General features: G+C 35.5%; 1 protein-coding gene across 1 annotated transcript in view; it reads left to right on the top strand.

Annotated features, from left to right (window-relative positions):
* The window catches only part of N4BP1 (NEDD4 binding protein 1), a 79,066-nt gene that overhangs the window by 45,982 nt on the left and 14,673 nt on the right, over positions 1–18,411 (top strand). The window contains exon 3 of the mRNA XM_044664167.1: positions 7,452–9,184. Within this exon, the coding sequence (XP_044520102.1) occupies positions 7,452–9,184 (1,733 nt within the window). The remainder of the gene's footprint in view (positions 1–7,451; positions 9,185–18,411) is intronic.

An 18,411-nucleotide genomic window follows, 5' to 3' on the forward strand; every position in this document is an offset into this window, starting at 1 on the left:
TATTGGACTCACTTAGCTTGTAGTCCACTAAAAAGTAAATCTTCTTTTTTATATATATATATATATGTATATATATTTATATTTTAATCCTTACCTTCTGTCTTGGAGTCAATACTGTGTATTAGTTCCAAAGCAGAAGAGTGGTAAGGGTAGGCAATGGGGGTCAAGTGACTTGCCCAGGGTCATACAGCTGGGAAGTGTCTGAGGCCAGATTTGAACCTAGGACCTCCTGTCTCTAGGCCTGACTCTCACTCCACTGAGCTACCCAGCTGCCCCACATAGTATTGATTCTGAGACAGAAGATAAAGGTTTAAAAACAAACCAGCCAACAAAACCCTCTCAACACCCTCATCTCTGCTCCCTGGTCAGGCCTAGATAGATTTGAACCTAGGACCTCCTGTCTCTAGGCCTGACTCCCAATCCACTGAGCTACCCAGCTGCCCCCAGTAAATCTTCTTAATAGAAGTTATTTTCTAGCTCCCTGTCTTACATGTGTAGTATTTATTTTTTCCATTTAGTATTTCCATTTAGAATGCAGCATTTTATGTTTATACCTTTTAAATTCATTTTATTAATCTAGGACCATTGTTTAGTTTTTTGGATTTCAATTCTGCTACTCAGAATAATTTTATATTATTTCTATATATATATAATATTATATTACATAATTATATACAATAATAAAATTATGTCTCAATATCTCATCAGTCATAGATTTGTTTGGCATTCCATTTTATCTTCATAAGAAGTAGAACAGGTAGAACAAACTCCTTTCCCAGTTTCTACTTCTTTATAAAGAAGAGGGCAAAAAGCACAAGAGATGGAAAAGTGGAAAAGGATAAGAAAAATGGAAATACATAATCTTTTAAAATTTCACATTATTATTTAATTTATTTGAAACATATTTTCCCATGGTTACATGATTCATGTTCTCTCTCCTTTCCCCTCCCCCATCCTGGAGCTAACAATTCCACTGGTTTATACATGTCTTATTATTCAAAACCTATTTCCATATTATTCATATTTGTAATATAGTAATCTTTAAAAAACCACAACCCCAAATCATATACCCATATAACCAAGAGATAAATCATATGTTGTTCTTCTGTGTTTCTATTCCCAGAGTTCTTTCTCTTGATGTGGATAGCATTCTTTTTTTAATAAGTTCCACTAGTTGTTCTTGATCTTTGCCTTGCTATTAGTAGCAGAATCTATTACATTTGATAATGCCACAGTGTTTCAGGTACTGTGTACAACATTCTCTTGGTTCTGGTCATTTCACTCTGCATCAGTTCATGAAGGTCTTTCCAGTTCATATAGAAATTAGGCAGTTCATCATTCCTTTTAGCACAGTAGTATTCCATCACTATCACGTAACACAATTTGTTTAGCCATTCCCCAGTCGAGGTACACCCCCTCGTTTTCCAATTTTTTGCTACCACAAGTGCAGCTACAAATATTTTTGTATAAACTTTTTTAAAAAATCTCTTTGGGGCATAAACCCAGTAGCAGTATACCTGGATCAAAGGACATGCAATCTTTAAAAACCCTTTGGGCATAATTCCAAATTGACTTCCACAATGGTTGGATGGGAATACATAATTAACAATTATAAGTAGATATGCATGGGGTGAACTCATGGATAAGAAAGCAGAATTAAATCTCTATTAAAAAGGCATGAAATCAATTAATGTATAATTAAATTAATAAGTTAGGGTGAAAATCTTATGTTTAAAAAAATCTGGTAGTGTCAATGGTGATTTTTTTTTTAGACAAGACAATAATAAAAATAGACTTGGTTAAAATCAATTATGGAAACAACATTATGCTTAAAGACACCATAAACATTGAATGATAGTAATGCTTATGCACTGAGTGGCATAGCATCTAAATGCTTAAAGGAAAAATTCAATTTCTAGGAAGAAATAGTAAATATAAAATAGTTGGATATCTCAAAAGAATCCCTAAAAGCTAAATCACCGAGTGAAATAGTCTAGAGCAGAAGTATCAGACTCTCTAGCCATCAACATTCTCAGTGTAGCCCAAGGAAAGAGTAGTGTCATAAAAATCTGTAGTAAAGAGATTAAGGAGAAAAATGAAAGAGATGAAGAACGTTCTTACATAGATCCCAGTGTAAGAACTCCTGCTTTAAATAAACATTTTGTACCCTTCTTCATGAATTTACATTTTTTTTTTAAACCTTACCTTCCGTCTTGGAGTCAATACTGTATATTGGCTCCAAGGCAGAAGAGTGGTAAGGGTAGGCATGGGGGTCAAGTGACTTGCCCAGGGTCACACAGCTGAAAAGTGGCCGAGGCCAGATTTGAACCTAGGATCTCTGGTCACTAGGCCTGACTCTCATTCCACTGAGTTACTCAGCTGCCCCCTTTACTTTTTTTTTTTTTTTTTTTAATAGAAGACTAAAACTTTGACAGATTTTGTAGATAGATACCTCAAAAATAGATCTTACATGCCAAGAAATTTATGGATTTGTATGTAATCGCTATATCAAATGAATACAGATGGGTTTGGAGGCAGCTAAGTGGCTTAGTAGATTGAGAGACAGACCTAGAGATGGAAAGTCCTGGGGTCAAATCTTACCTCAGGCATTTCTCAGCTCTGTGACCTTGGGCAAATCACTTACCTCCCATTGACTAGCCCTTAACATTCTTCTACCTTGTTACCAATACACAGTATTGATTCTAGCAAGATAAGGGTTTTTAGAAAAATAGCAGGGATTTTTAAAGTAACACTATCTTTAATAGTTCTATTCAAATTTTACATTTAGCCTGTATCTTGAATAGCTTCCTAGTTGTGTCACTAAGTCCTTTTGCTTCTTGTGCTCATTTCATCTAGTTTTCTACTTTGATTCAAATTTATCCAGTTTCATATTTCCCAAAAAACATGCTTTTCACTTAAATGTTTGAAATAGAATTATTATCCAACTTATCTGTTCCTTATGTTATAGAGAAAATATAGATTAAAGATTTTAGTTAGCAGAGAGCAGATCTGGTAACCTGGCAAGAGCTTGGAATTCCAAACTTGGAATCCTGCCACCGAGGGGACTTGCACACAGTGTCTCTGGAGTTGGCAGTATTTGGCAGGGGGTTTGGGATCTCAATACTTTGGAAGTGTTCCTTGGACCCGAATACAAGATCTTCAATCAAGAACAGTGAAGTTGCAGGTTGAGACAGAATTTTTATCTGTGCTGGTGGACACACAGATTAATATATCTCCCCGACTTCCCACTTGGATTATATATTGCTGTATAACCAGAATTTCCTGGGACCAGAGACATCTAGAGATCAGCCAAGGACAGTTTTGTGAAGATACCCTTACCCCTGGCAAGCCAGCTCTTGCCATAGGCAATCTGCTGGTAGACTTAGTGTTCAGAGTAGTCATCACCATCCCTCCATTCCCTGACAGTTACCTTTAGACTTAAGTGGCATTTTTTCCCCTATTTCCCTTCACTCCCTATTCTAATTTGTTTTTCAAACTCTTTTATACAGACCTTCCTTGTTCTCCTTTCCCAAACAAACCTGGCATTTTGACAACAAGAATCCACTGAGATAACCCTAGCAGCTTCTCCTGGTGGTTTCCCTCTCTCTTCCATTCCCATTTCTCTCTTTACCAAACCACCCTGGAGTTGTTTGTCACTGGTTTTGTTATTCTCTTAGTTAACCCACAGAGTTATTCATTCATTTACCATAACACTTATGCTTAAGCCTACATTTTAAAAATCAAGTCTAGCCATATTTTAATTCATGTTTGCCAATTGTTCTTTCATGTAAAAGAATAACTGAAAGTTAGGAATGTTAGTAGCAAAGTGAAAAGTTAAAGTTTTATACTATAGCTTTTATATCTTCTTTTTTTTCCCCTTGTACTTAGGCAACCATAATTTTATGTATGGCCAGTAATGTTGTTCAGTCATTTTTCAGTAGTGTCCATTCTTTGTTAACCCATTTGGGGTTTTTGTGGCAGAGATATTGGAGTGGTTTGCAATTTCTTTCTCCAGCTCATTTTACTGATGAAGAACTAAGGAAAACAAGATTAAGCAACTAACCTAGAGTCACACAGCTAGTAAGTTTCTGAGACTGAATTTGAACTCAAGAAAATGAGTCTTCCTGACTCACCAAGTCACCTAGATGCCCAATATGGCCAGTACTAGAAAGAGCATAAATACTTTCGTTTGATTACCTTACCAATTTTTTTGCCGTTAAACCTCTGCTACCAAGGTGGAGAAACACCAAGGTTTATGAAGCAAGATACATCAAGAAATTAGTAATTACAGGGGGGCAGCTGGGTAGCTCGGATTGAGAGTCAGGCCTAGAGACGGGAGGTCCTGGGTTCAAAGCCGGCCTCAGACACTTCCCAGCTGTGTGATCCTGAGCAAGTCACTTGACCCCCATTGCCTTGAAAAAAAAAAAAAAAAGAAATTAGTAAATTAGTAATTACAGCTAATTTTAGAGTACCAAAATTATGTTTATTTTGGAGTGATTCAGTTCTGAATCATAATACATTATTTCTCACATAGAAATCCACTTTTAAAATGTATTCTCATCTCAAACACTAAAAGAATCGAGCATTTCCATATTCATAGCAAAGCACAAAAAGATGATTTTGTATGAAGCTGAATTTCCATTTTATACTACTTGGTTTTTTTTCAAATACATGATACATTTTCTATGTTACTTTCAAAACTTTCCTGCTTGCTTGTGTTTCCTTCTGAAATTCTGTTCATTAAAAAAATTTTTTTCCCTCTTTCCTTCCCTGTTTCTCTTTCTTTCTCTCCCTTCCTTTCTCCTTCACCACTGATAACCTCCATCACCTCCAAACCACTACTCTAATTATAAATACTCTAACCAAGGGGTTGAGAGAACTTGTTTTGAATAAGCATAGTCAAGTGAAACAAATCCACACATAGGCCATGTCCACAAATATGTCCATCACCCCATCAGGTGTGGGTAACATGCTTCATCATAAGTCCTCTGAGGTCATAGTTGATTCGTCCCACAGTTTTTTCTTTCCATGGTTGTCCTTGTATAAATTGTTCATTCTGCATCAGTTCATGCTAAAGAGTCTCTGAAATTCTTTCATAATTTTTTATAGTATAATATTCCATTCTATTTATACCATAATGTGTTCTTCCATTTCCTATTTAACACATACCCTCCCTTTTTCCTTTTTGTTCCTTATTCCCTTGATAAGTTTGATGTATTTTTTTTACATTATTTCTCTCTATCTTCATCTCTCCTTTGTCAGTTTCGGGATTAGTACAATTTCTTTAATGCCCATTCCCTTCCCCTCATGAATTCTTCTGTTTGCATAATCTCCCATATCCAAATTATGAGAAATAATAACTCCTTTTTTCCTTTTTTTTAAGCTAGTGTATTCCTCTTTTTACCAAATTTTCTTCTCCTTTTTTATAAACCAGTTGAAACAAAATCAGTCTACTATGTGGTCCTCTGCATTTATTTAACTACCTCAGTACCCTTTGAAGTTATTTAGGCTTTGAAGGGCACATTTCTTTTCCCTATTAAAATGTTCTTATTACATTATAATACTGTTCCTTTTAAGTCTTCAAATAAATTTACCTTTCTAGATTTATTTTGACACTTATACTTGCACATTAAATGCTTGAAAAAATCTATCCCACTAATGGTCTTTTTTTTCCTCTTGTAGGATGTTATTTTTTTAAGTATAAACCCATATGGGGTTTAGAGTATTGTATTCCAAGATCTTCTTTCTTTTCCACTGGAAGCTGCCTTTGCTGTTGACATTCACTTCACTTTAGTTGTGTCCTACTCTTTGTGACCTTATTTGGGAATTTCTTGGCAAAGGTACTAGAGCAGTTTGCCATTTCCTTGTCCAGTTCATTTTACTGCTGAGGAAATTGAGTCAAACAGGGTCACAGAACTAATAAGTGTCTGAGGTCAGTTTTGAACTTTCTAGACTCAGCACTTTATCCACTGGGTCATGTAGCTGCCAGATCTTAAGTTATTCTGATTGTAATTCCTACTTTATAGACATTTGCAGTCTTTTTTCTTTGAAGCGTGACCTTTCAATTTTGGCTTTGGAATTTTCCTTTGGGAGTTCCTTTCAAATAGTGTATGGATTTTAAAAAATTTTAAAAATATAGCATCCAGTCTTTTTACATACATACATACATACATATATATATATATACATGTATATATATATATATATAAAACATGGGTCTCAGCAAGCCAGATGGTTCTTAAAATATCTGCCCTTTTTTATTGACCTATTTTATGAGTTAATTTTTAATATCAGATATGCTACATTTTCAGTTTTTGAAAAATTTTTGTTCTTTCTTGCTGTCTTGTGGAATCATTGATTTCTGTTCTGTCTGTTCTTTCAAGGAATCCATTATTTGAGTAAATTTTCCCACATTCTCTTCTGAGCTATTTTCCTTCCAATTCTTCTCTCCAGAGATTTAATTTTATCTCTTGAATTATGTCTTATAAAAATTCATGGTGTCCTTTTGGAAAATTCATATTTCCTTTGAGTCGGTGCTTACAGTTAATTATGAAATTACTCTCCAAGGTTACTTTTTGTGGGATTTCTCGATCTGCAGTAGTTTTTCATACTGGTTGATAATTTCTTTGGTCATCTTTCCAACTTTTTTTCCTGAAGTAGGAGGTTTGTGCCAAGGCTCTGCCTCTACTATACTTCTTGGTTGAGTTGATTAGGCTTGCTTATTCTGTGTTTGAGTCACCTGATTCCTTCTGCTGACCTTGATTTCTCATGGTTAGATACCCTTTATCTTTGAAGTTCAGAGGGCTGAATATTTAGCCTCTAAATCATGTCAGACTAGGGGACTACCTCTGGACACCTCGCTTGTCCCAAATTAAGCACTGCTGTCTATGTATTTGCTGTTCCATATGTCCTTTTACCAAACCTCCTGGGACTTTTCTCATAGGAGCCCTTCATTTTGCTGCCTCCTCACACAGAACCCTTCAGGATACACATGTCTTTAGCCTATCTCTGTAATTACTACTAGTAAAATTGGGTACTACTAGTAGATCTGGGTTGTTTGCCTATTCTGGCTTTGTTTGGAGCTTCTTTACTGTTGTCAGTGGGATTCTGACTGACTTGTTGTTAAGCTCTAGTATAGAAGTTATTTACTGTAGTTTTTCATTTTATTTTGTAATCATTACTTAACTGTCTATTTCAGGTTTTTATTAGATAGGTGTTTGGGAACTGGGTGGTTTGCTTCTATTCAGAAAACCATCTTGAAAGAGAAAGAGTAGAAGTATTTTTAAATTTGAAAGTAAAATATTCCCCATTCCTTAGATGAAAATATTTTTCAATTCTTTCTGAATTGGCTTGTTATTTGGAACTAGAAGTCATTTATTGCATGTTGTATGGGGATTTTAAACTGCGATTTAAAAAAATTCTTTAATTGCAATTTTTTTTCATCTTTACAGGAATTCATCAAAGGAATCTGTGAACCTGAATTAGAAGAGAAAGAATGTTATCCAAAGGACATGCACTGTATTTTTGTTGGGGCACAGAACCTGTTTCTTAAGAGTTTGATCCAGGATACATGTGCTGATCTGTCCATTCTGGACATTGGTGTGCTTAGTATCAGAGGTGGTGCTGAGGCTGTTGTTATGGCCAGAAGTCACATACAGCAATTTGTGAAGCTCTTTGAAAATAATGAGAGTCTACCAAGTACTCAGAACGAATCAGAGGTGAAAAAGCAATTTAAACAATTTGTTGAGTCACATGCAGATAAATATACAATGGACTTGTTGATTTTACCCAGTTCATTGAAGAAAGAACTCCTAAATCTTACCCATGGTGAAGATCCATATGAATTAGATTATGATGATAATGATATTATTGATCTTAGAGATCATACAACAGAATTTACACACAATGGCATCCAAGAGCTGAGCATGTCCAATGATGGGCAGATTTTTCAGGAGGATGAAAGGAAGCAAGCAGGGACCCCTATTTCTGAGCTTACAAAACAAATGGACACAGTTTTTTCTGGTTCCTCAGATGTTCTTTTTGTTCCTGTAAATGGTGTAACCCCACCTGAAGAATCTGTTTCCAAAGAAAGGATATGTCACAAAAGGAGATCTTCTGATACTGAAGAAAGACACACGAAGAAGCAGTTTTCATTGGAAAATGTTCAGGGAGGTGAGCCTCCATCTGCTACTGAGAAATTGACTGCAGGCACAGTGATTAACCTACTCACTGATTCCTGTACAATCTCTGAAGATTTAGGCATTGATGTAAAAGACACTACTGAGGAAATGGAATATAACATCCTTGTAAATTTTTTTAAAACTATGGGATATTCCCAGGAAACTGTAGAAAAAGTTATTAAGGAGCAGGGACCATCTACAGAACCATTAGTACTCCTAGAAGAAATTGAAAAAGAAAACAGAAAGTTCCAGGAAGAAAAAGAAGTCTTCCCTAGACACACTTCATTTGTGTGTCTGGAGGTTACTGAAGCCAAAAGCAAGGGTATTTGCAATAGTCAAAATGAATTTAAAATGAATTTTTCTCCAAAGAAAACAAAGGATCACCTGCAACAAAACATAATAGAACAATCTCAGTCACCACTCAGAATAGAAGAAAAACCAGGTACCTCAAACTGCAAAATGAAAACTGCCAGTTTAGTTCCAACAGAACAGAGAGCAGAAAATTGGAATTCTACCCAGAGCCATGTTCCCCACATAGATATAGAAATGGATGGCTCTTCACCTTCTGTTTCCCCTTTGAAGAAGCTCTTAAATGACAAGGGAATACTTACAGACATGGATTTTGTTGCCAGAGGAACACCAAGTCACCAGCCAAGAGTACCAGTTATTCCTGAAAATATTTTGTATCCAAAAACTGGGATCACAGCTCCAAAGAATAATGTTAATCTTATATGTGAAAGCCAGCTAGGATGTTGCAACCCTTCCCAAGTCAAGCCAAATTGCCAACCCCTCCCTCCGATGCCCTTCTATCCATCTCAGCTACTCCCTTCAGTTACTAGCGTTAAGCTGGCAGGACCATCCAATCGTTGTATTGATTCCTCAGTTACTGGGGTTCAAAGATTCCGGGATACTCTAAAAACACCATACAGGCTGGAATTAAAAAATGAACCAGGGAGATCAGATTTAAGGCACATTGTTATAGATGGGAGCAATGTTGCAATTGCGTAAGTATAGCTAATCTTTATTAACTGTACTACAAATTTAGAAGTGTTTGAATTGATCTAAATAACACATAAGAATGGCATAGATTTATCCCTTTACCTTATTTTGGCCACATTTGAATTGAGTAGATTTCTGAAGCCTTAAAAATATCAAAAGTGTACTGGCATGATGTGCTTTAGTGATAGGTACTCCACTATATGCAATTTTATTTCATTACTTCAAGCTTTGAATCTGGCTGTTACTATTAACACAATTTTTCTTGCTGGCAAAATTTGTAAAGGGAAGAGTTCTAATTGACCTATTTTGGAAAGAACTATTAAAATAGGATTCCATTATGGTTTAACTCATGCTCATCTACCCACACATAGAAAGGCAGAAGATTTCTACTGATTTTTGGTAACTATATTTAATTAATGTCTTACAAAGACAGCCTCCATGTTTATCAAATGTATTTTGTAAGTTTGTTTTAAAATGATTCCTTTTTAAAAAGAGAATAAATAGTAGGCTCTAGTAACTTCCTACATTTAGAAAAATTAAAAACTTATTTAAATAAGATAACCTTTAAATGAGTTTTCTGTAACTAAAAAGATAAAAGGTTTTCCCTTGTCATTGTTGACAGTATTTCTTTTTTTGGCCACTGACTTTTTTTTAAATTTAAACATTTATTAATATTCATTTTTAACATGGTTACATGATTCATGCTCCTACTTTCCCCTTCGCCCCCCGCACTCCCCCCACCCATGGCCGATGCACATTTCCACTGGTTTTGTCATGTGTCCTTGATCAAGACCTATTTCCAAATTGTTGGTAGTTGCATTGGTGTGGTAGTTTCGAGTCCACACCCTCAATCATGTCCACCCCGACCCATGCGTTCAAGCAGTTGTTTTTCTTATATGTTTCCTCTCCTGCAGTTCTTCCTCTGAATGTAGGTAGCGTTCTTTACCATAAATCCCTCAGAATTGTCCTGGGTCATTGTATTGCTGCTGGTACAGAAGCCCATTACATGGCCACTGACTTTTAAAAGAAATGTTTCCAGTGATTTTTTTCCTAAGTCATGAAGAAAAAATGAATTTCATGTAAAGTTTTAGAATTATAAGGCCGTTAGCTTGAGTGACCTCAGGTAAGTCTCTTCTACATGTATGCTAAATGACAGCGAAGATTAGCCTGGTCCCTGTCTCAGGATATAGACATGCTTGAATCACTGTCTGTTTTTCAGTGTGACATGATTGCTCCCTCTGCTGTTCTCTCTCCTAGTGCTTTGTAATTTGTGTATCTTTTACATTTAATTTTATGTTAGAGTTGGTATACTTATTAGGACTGTCAGAGCCTTGATGTAAAGAACCAGGTTTTTATTTCACTCTCTGTCCAGCAGGTGCTTTCCATATTTCTGGTGCTTTAATAAATAATGGCAGTGGTTGTTTTCGCCTCTCTCAAAGCCCTAGTTCTTACCTCTTAACAAATGTGAGGGAGTTGGACTATAAACTATTTTAGGTTTCTTTCATTCATTCAGCAAGCTAGTCCAACATTCTTATTTCACAGAGGAGGAAACTAGATGCACAGGCACTTAAAGTACCTGCCCTCAATACATTGAGCTCAGTCATGACAAAGTCGTCAGAGAACCCGGTTCTCTTAATTTCCATCCACTTTCATTTCCACAACTATACCACACTACTCTAACATTCTAAGAAGATTCTCTTTTCATTTTTAACCAGTAGACTAATGAAAGTTGTTTAAGAAGTTGTCAGTGGGTCAAGTAGGTGGCATGATGGATAGAGCACCAGGCCTAGAATCTGGAGGACTTGGGTTGGTTCCAAACTGATTTCAAATACTTCCTAGCTTTGTGACCCTGGGCAAGTCACTTAACTCTGTTTGCCTAGCTCTTTTGTCTTACAGTTGTTACTAAGACACAAAAGTAAGGATTTTTAAAAAGAGGGAGTGGGAAGAAGTAATCAGCAAGAACTTTAGTTAGGAAAAAGTCTTCCCAAACATATCACCTGAATGTAAAATTCAGATGCATCTCCTTTGCTGTTCTTTTATCAAAAACTTGCATAACTGCTCCCTTCTTATCTGGTTGGTAGTAGACTGTTTAGAAATACAGTAATTTGGAAACAGGATCTCTTCACAATCACTATCAGGAAAGTAAGCTGTTTTAAGAGAGAACCAGGGAGCAGCTAGATGGAGATAAGAGGTCCTTGGTTCCAATCCGACCCAATTACTTTCTAGCTGTGTGACCCCCATTGCTTATCCCTTACCACTCTTTTGCCTTGGAACCAGTACATAGTATTGATTCCAAGATGGGAGGAGATTTAAAAAAAGAGAGAGAAAGAGAACCAAAAGCCACTTAGCTATTTGGTTTAACATAGCCTAATTTGAGCTAATTAGTTTGTTTAATTGATATTATGGGTCATCATTCAGATTTTTTTTAATTAGGATGGATAATTTGAATTATATTAATCATTTTGTGCCTTTGATTTTTTTTTTTTTTTGATGCATAACTTTTAGGGTGAGAAAAACTTGAGCAAAGGGCATCATAGCTGATATTTAAAACTGGCTGTGTTATTTCCAGGTTTGTCATTCTATTTTGTAAACCAGTTTTATGATTGCTTAATCCTTATGCTTCCTTCCTTGTTAAATTAAAGTTTCCTGTGTATTTTTTGTAATACTTTACATAATCTTATTTTTAAGGTTTTGTCACCTCAGTCACTGGAAGGGTGCTGGTGTTAAAGTATATCACATCTCTTAAATAAGACCTTACTTTCCCTTAATGTGATATTTTAATTTTTACCTTTTATAAGAATTTAGTTGCTTTATAATGACTGAATCTTTTATTTCAAGTTGTGATATTTCAGGCAGCATTGACTCACCTCAGTTTTTTTCATAGCACATGGTCACATTGTTCCAAAGAAGCATTTGCAATAGATTTTAAACCTAAAGGTTTTCACTTGTCTAATACTTTCATTATTGGAAAGAGCTTTTTTCACCTTGAGTTGTTAAAATCTGATAAATATTCCTATGACAGTTCTAATGCTGATTTCTAAAGGTCTCCATTTCTAGTTTTCTATTTTTTCCTTTTCCTTTAAAAAAAAAATCTTTGCTAAATCTCTTAGCATCTTCTCTTGAATATAATACCTTATTGTACATATAGGTTACAGATATGCATTGGTGAACTTGAAATTCAAGCTCTGGTGAAATGTGGGTTTCTTTTTTTTAAACTTCAAGATTTAGTGTGTCGTTGTTGGGTATAGGTTTCTCTCACTTTCTTCCCTCACCATCTCTCTTTTATTTATTTATTTTTTTGCGCTGCTTACCACTGCCTTGCCCTCTAGTTTTGTTGTATTAGGCATGGGCAATATCAAAAAGGAAAAATACCAACCTCATTGCCAGGCTGATTGCTAGCATGCTCTCTCTCCATGCCACCAAAGGAATTGGGGCCATTTTATCCTGTTACTGTTTTTAAGACAACACCCTGTATAAGTTTGTACTAAATGATGAGAAATCTTGAGACAAGCAAAGTAAATGTCTTGATGTTCATATGGTCTGACTCAGAGCTGATTCAAATACTAAGCTCATGAACTCCATTAAGTTTGACTTGGTAGTAAAATTAGAACTCTGAATGCTTCGATTCAGACTTCCCCCACCCATGACACTCTAGCTGATCAATTGATTGAATTGATAGGACTCTAAACCTTTTTTCTTGACTGCCCTGAAGATTGAGATGCCATTAAAACCTCACATCATGTTTTAGTCTGCTATTCCAAATGAAGTGTCCTGTTTGGTCAGTGAAACAATGAAAAGCATGGATAAGGTCTTGGAAGTTGAACTACTTTTTTCCTTTTTTTTTACTTTTCCTTTTAGGTCAAGTTCCTGTCTCCTCATGTTATCTTTTTCTTTTAATTCTCTAACTGATAGCACTCTTGGCGTGGCCTAGACGACACCTGTTTCCGACCACTTAGCTGGCACAACAGCCAGGTAGAGTGCTGGTTTTTCTCCCTCTTGCTCTTAGAATCAGTAACCCCATCTTTTCCAGGAAATCCTCAGAGTGTGAGACAAGATAAAAACTGCCTCAGAAAGCATGCCTTCAGAAATTCTATCTAAACAAACATTTATACTCATTCCCTCAAGTGTTAGTGAAAATGTAGGCAGTTGTATAATCCTAACCACCCTTTCCTAGAGTACTGAACATGTATCTCTTTCTTAGAAGTTTTAAAAGCTCTGTTCAGCAAGAGAAAACAGATCTCAAATTAGCATGTCAGTATTTTAGGAGAACCTACTTTAAGAGAAACCTAAGCTTTAATGTGAAACCTACAAGTATTTACTTAATGTGTTTTTCTTTGGATACTTTTGGACACCTGGATATTAGTATTTTAATTCTGAGGCAAAAGCATTGTCTTCATTTTGAAATATTACCATTTCTTCTCATTTCACTTTTTTGGCAACTTTGATTGGGGAAGTCCAGACAATGACCCACAGCTACAAAGCTTTACCCAGCTCAAAAATGTAGTTTCGGTCATTTATCTCTGTGAAGCCCAACACTAATTCCTTATTATGATTTGACAAAATGGTAATGTAAAATGCAAGACATGATTTGGAGTAATACTAATTGGCCTTCATTTCTTTCTAATGAGTTCTCAAAACCATATTCGAGTAAAAAGAAATGCAAATTTGAACAGAATGGAAATAAATTCCACCATTCTTCCCCTTTTGACCTTTTTAAGTGATCTTTTTGATAAGATGAAGTTAAAGGGAAAGATCTTCTTGAAACTGTGCTCTCTAAGCTTATAATTAATAATTAAAATTAATTTCTTAATTCTAGATTTTTAACAATTATAGTAACTGAGAAAACATTACTTTGTATTTATTATAAGCCCTTTCCATCTAATTTATAATTTTATTTATAATTAATACAAATAACAATCCAAATAAAAATTTTGCTAGATATGATTATTTGAATTTAACTACTCACATATTTCTGAGACTGTTGTGTACAATATACTCTGCCAAAAAATGATAGTAGGTATAAAACTGTATAAATTATGGACCTCACCTTTCAGGAGCTTGAGCTTACAGTTTGGTAGGGAGAAAGTTTTCATAAAAGGTATTATTTAAATGGACCTTGAATAGGAAGAATTGTGATAAATGGCTGTAAGAGAGGAGTACATTTCAGTAAGAAGGGGAAGAGCTAACTTGAACAGGGGTACCATGGTGAGAAAACATAGGATTTGTTCATATAACAGGCATAATATGATTTGATTAGAGCATAGGATTCATACTGGGAAATAGGCTTTGTGGAACAATGAGGAAAAACAAACTATGGACTTGGAATATGGAAGACCTGGATTTGAATCCTGCCTCTAAGTAGTGTATAAGTTATGTGAAGCATATATTTCCTCATCTGTAAAATGGAAATAATATCTATAGTACCTTCTCAGGGTTTTTGAGATAATCAAACTCTATTAATGTCAACCTAGCATCATTATTTTTTTTTTTATTTTAGATGGAGCATAGCTAGGAGAGATGGTTTACACAATGGGTATGGCAAACAAAACAATTCAAGAAGATCTTTACAAGATTAGAATGTTGGGTTCCATATAATGAGATTAAATTTCGTAGGGAGAACTGTAAAATCTTATACTTGATTTGAAAAAAAAAAATCAACCTTACATTGTATTGGGGAGGTAGAGGTATGGTTGGCCAACCTAAAAAAAGATATGGCGGTTTTAGTAAAATGAAGCTTATTAGGAATCAGTGGTATAATATGGCAGCACCAAAAGCTAACACAATGTAAGTCTGCACAGAGAGGTGGTATCCAGGTTTAGGGAGGCCCTTTCCTGCTGTTCTTTGTCCTGGTTTGTTCACATCTGGAGTTTAGGTCAAGGCACTATATATTAGGGAAAATATTGATAAGCCAGAGAAAGTGGAGAAAGGCAAGTGGGGTGTAGAAGGCTTTTGAGTTCATGTTACATGAATATTTGTAGGAAAAACTGAAGGTGTTTCCACTTGGAGAAAAGAAGATTAAGGGATAGTTGCATTCAAGTACTTGAAAAACTATCCTGTGAAGGAAGGGTTGGTTGTATTTGTTCTGCATAATCCAGAAAGTAGATTGAGAGTAGTGAATAGAAGTTTCAGAGCCAGATTTGTGTGTGGTATAAGAAAAAATATATTGTCAGGGGAGACAACCAAAAGGAAAGTGAGCCATCTTGAGAGACAGTGAGTTCTCCCTCCCTAGAGGTCTTTGGACAAAGGCCAACTGACCATTCATTGAGTGTTGGAGAGGTGCTGGTTTTTTTTTGTTTTGTTTTGTTTTGTTTTGTTGTTTTTGTTTTTGTTTTTGTTTTTTTTTTGTGCAACATTTGGACAAGATGGCTTCTGAGTCCTGCCCTAGTTTCTGAGTACCTTTGAATATCAAGCTAAGGATTTGAGACCTTATTTAAACAATGAGGAATGATTGAAAATTTATTAATAATGGTGTGATGTGACCAGAGCTATTCAGTACAAAGATTGATCTTGCAGCAGTTGATTGGAGAAAAGAGCTGAATGAAGGATTATAAAGCAAATAGAGTAGTAAGTCACTCATTTCAGTCCCCTTCTGAGACTTGCAATACTGCAGGCAAATCATAAAGATCTCGAGTAAGGAGGATAGGAAATATATTCACGGTACCCTAAGGAGGTAACATGTTTAGGATTTGACGATATACATAAGATTATTTTTCTCCTTAAGTCATGCTCTGAAAGCCTTCCTTATTTAATTGAACTATAGTAATGATAATTTGAAATGTAAGCATCCCCATAAGTTTATGTAATACTAAAAGCCCCTCATCTCCTTCTTTAAACTTGAGAAAATCTTGTGTTGACCAGTCAAGCTCATCTTCCTTGGCTCATGTATTCTAAATGTTTATGAAAAATTCCAAATTTCAAATTCCACTCTAGAACTATTAACTGAACTTTATACATTTTTCACTCTTCTTGCCATGAATATAAATAGGAACTATTTGGTATGTATGGCATTTTTTTAAATGCTAGACATCCCAGGAATTGACAAATATACATTTGAGCACCGTCTAATTAGAATGCTACAGTACCACAGCAGAATACTGATCTAGTATCCTTGTTGAATGAATACATTCTACATAATGGATCTTCCAGGTAATTGAAGTTGATTTCTTCAAGTGCCAAAAAGAGTTAAAATTTTCTTTAATGATTTGAAAGTATTTCTACAATGTCTGTGGCCCTTTCTTTTTAAACAGAGGCCACTAAATATAATTTAACCTCTTTTTGATGACTTACTCTTGGCCACTGTTTTTCGTTTTCTATTATCCTACCTATTTCTTAACTATTCTGCATTTTGTAGTTTTATCATTTCTGTGCTTGTATGGGCTACAGAAGAGATAAAACTTTGTTATGTGTGTTTTTAGCAAAGCATAATAAAACTTACTGTCCACTAGCCTTGAGAGGAAGTAGTCCAAGGTTTTTGAAGGCTGTGCCAAGATACACTATAGATACATTTCAGGTGTGGACCCTGTTTGTTGTCTGAGGCTTATTTATATATAAACTTCATTTGTCCATTCCCTAAATTTTTTTGGTGAAGAAACTGGAATCTAAAGAGTAATATGTTGCTTTCAATCCCAGTGAGTAAGTAGCAGAATCAGAATTCAAACCTAGCTCCAAATTGGATCCAAATTCTCACTAGTCTAGTTAAGTTTAGAAAGGTATATCTTTGTTTCTTAAGGCAAAGAATGAATAGATACTGATGAAGACTTCGATTCTTAGAAATATTAAAGTAAGTTTCAATGTAACAACTTAAGGGCCTACCTTTTACTACAAGAGCAGATTCATTTGTAAGCAGCCTGGATAATTAGGGTCCATATCCCACTACAAATAAGGAATGTTTTAAAGCACTTTCCCTGAATTCATTCATTAATCAATCACAAATGAAGCTCCTACTATATATAGACCCTACATTTGGTGCTGAGGAAGACACAAATCAAAATAAGTAGTGCTCTGCCCTCAAGTAGTGTAAAATCAATTAAAAGTAAAGTGATGAGACATATATATGCATTTACTTTTTATTTTTTTAATTTTTACCTTCTTTCTTAGAATCAGTACTTACTATCAGTTCCAAGGCAGCGAGGGCTAGGCAACTGGGGTTAAATGACTTGCATAGGGTCACACAGCTAAGAAGTACCTGAGGCTTGCATATACTCTTAACTCCAAATAAAATATGGTAAGTGCAAAAGATAAAGTGTTTTGAGTGCACATTCTGAAAAAAAGGGTTCATATGGTTCACCCTATTGCCCAAGGGGTCTGTGATACAGAAAAAATTAAGAATCCCTAATCTATAGTAATTTCCTCATTTTTAAAATGAACAAGCTAAGGCCCAGAAAGGTTAAGTTGAATCTAAGTAGAAGCTGGATTTTAGTTTAGGTATGCCAACACCAAATCCTATTTTTCTCTATCATTCCAAGATTTTGGTTTCATTTGTATTCTGGAGTTTTGTGTTTGGCAGTATGGTATAGTAGAAAGAGCACTAGATTTACAGCCAGAAGGCCTCAATCAGATTTCACATCAACCTCTTATTACTTCAGTTTTCCTCATTTGTCAAAATTGGCCAGAGGGATGAGGGTGGGGGCAGGTTCATGTTGGAACAGTATGATCTTTGAAGGCCCCTTCCAGCTCCAGATCTTTTATAATAAGGGTTTTGTTTTCTCAGAATCCATTTAAACCCTAGGATTTATCTTAAAGACAGTGGCTTCTGTGGTGGTTTCTCAGGATTTCACTATTCCTTGATGACACTGCTAGTAGCATTTCGGTAGTTGTTAGTAGTTCTTCGTGTCTCAAACTGACCTCTTCCTCTACCCTTCTATAGCAGATCCAGGGTGATGCTATTTTCCCTGATAATATTCCCAACTGTACCTTTCCTGAATGCTGGACACTGACCCAGAAGAATGGAATTACATTTGACACTCTCCCTTCTTCCTTATTTTCTGCTGCCAGGACCAATCAGAAGTATCTAAGAAGAAAGGCAAAGGGAATTAGATTTTTTTTACTCTGTGTCAAGCAAGCCAAGAAGCAACTTAAGCCTTTCAGTTTTGTTATGATCCTTGAGATGTCTCATTAGGGCACAGAACTTAACTTTCTCCCTCCTACTTTTAAAAGAAACTTATAACAGGCTGCCGTATTCAGGATTTACTTTATTAGAGGTATGACAATTAAAGTTAGTTAAGTTTTTCCA

Source organism: Gracilinanus agilis, chromosome 2, assembly GCF_016433145.1.
Source record: "Gracilinanus agilis isolate LMUSP501 chromosome 2, AgileGrace, whole genome shotgun sequence".
Taxonomy (NCBI): Eukaryota; Metazoa; Chordata; class Mammalia; order Didelphimorphia; family Didelphidae; genus Gracilinanus; species Gracilinanus agilis.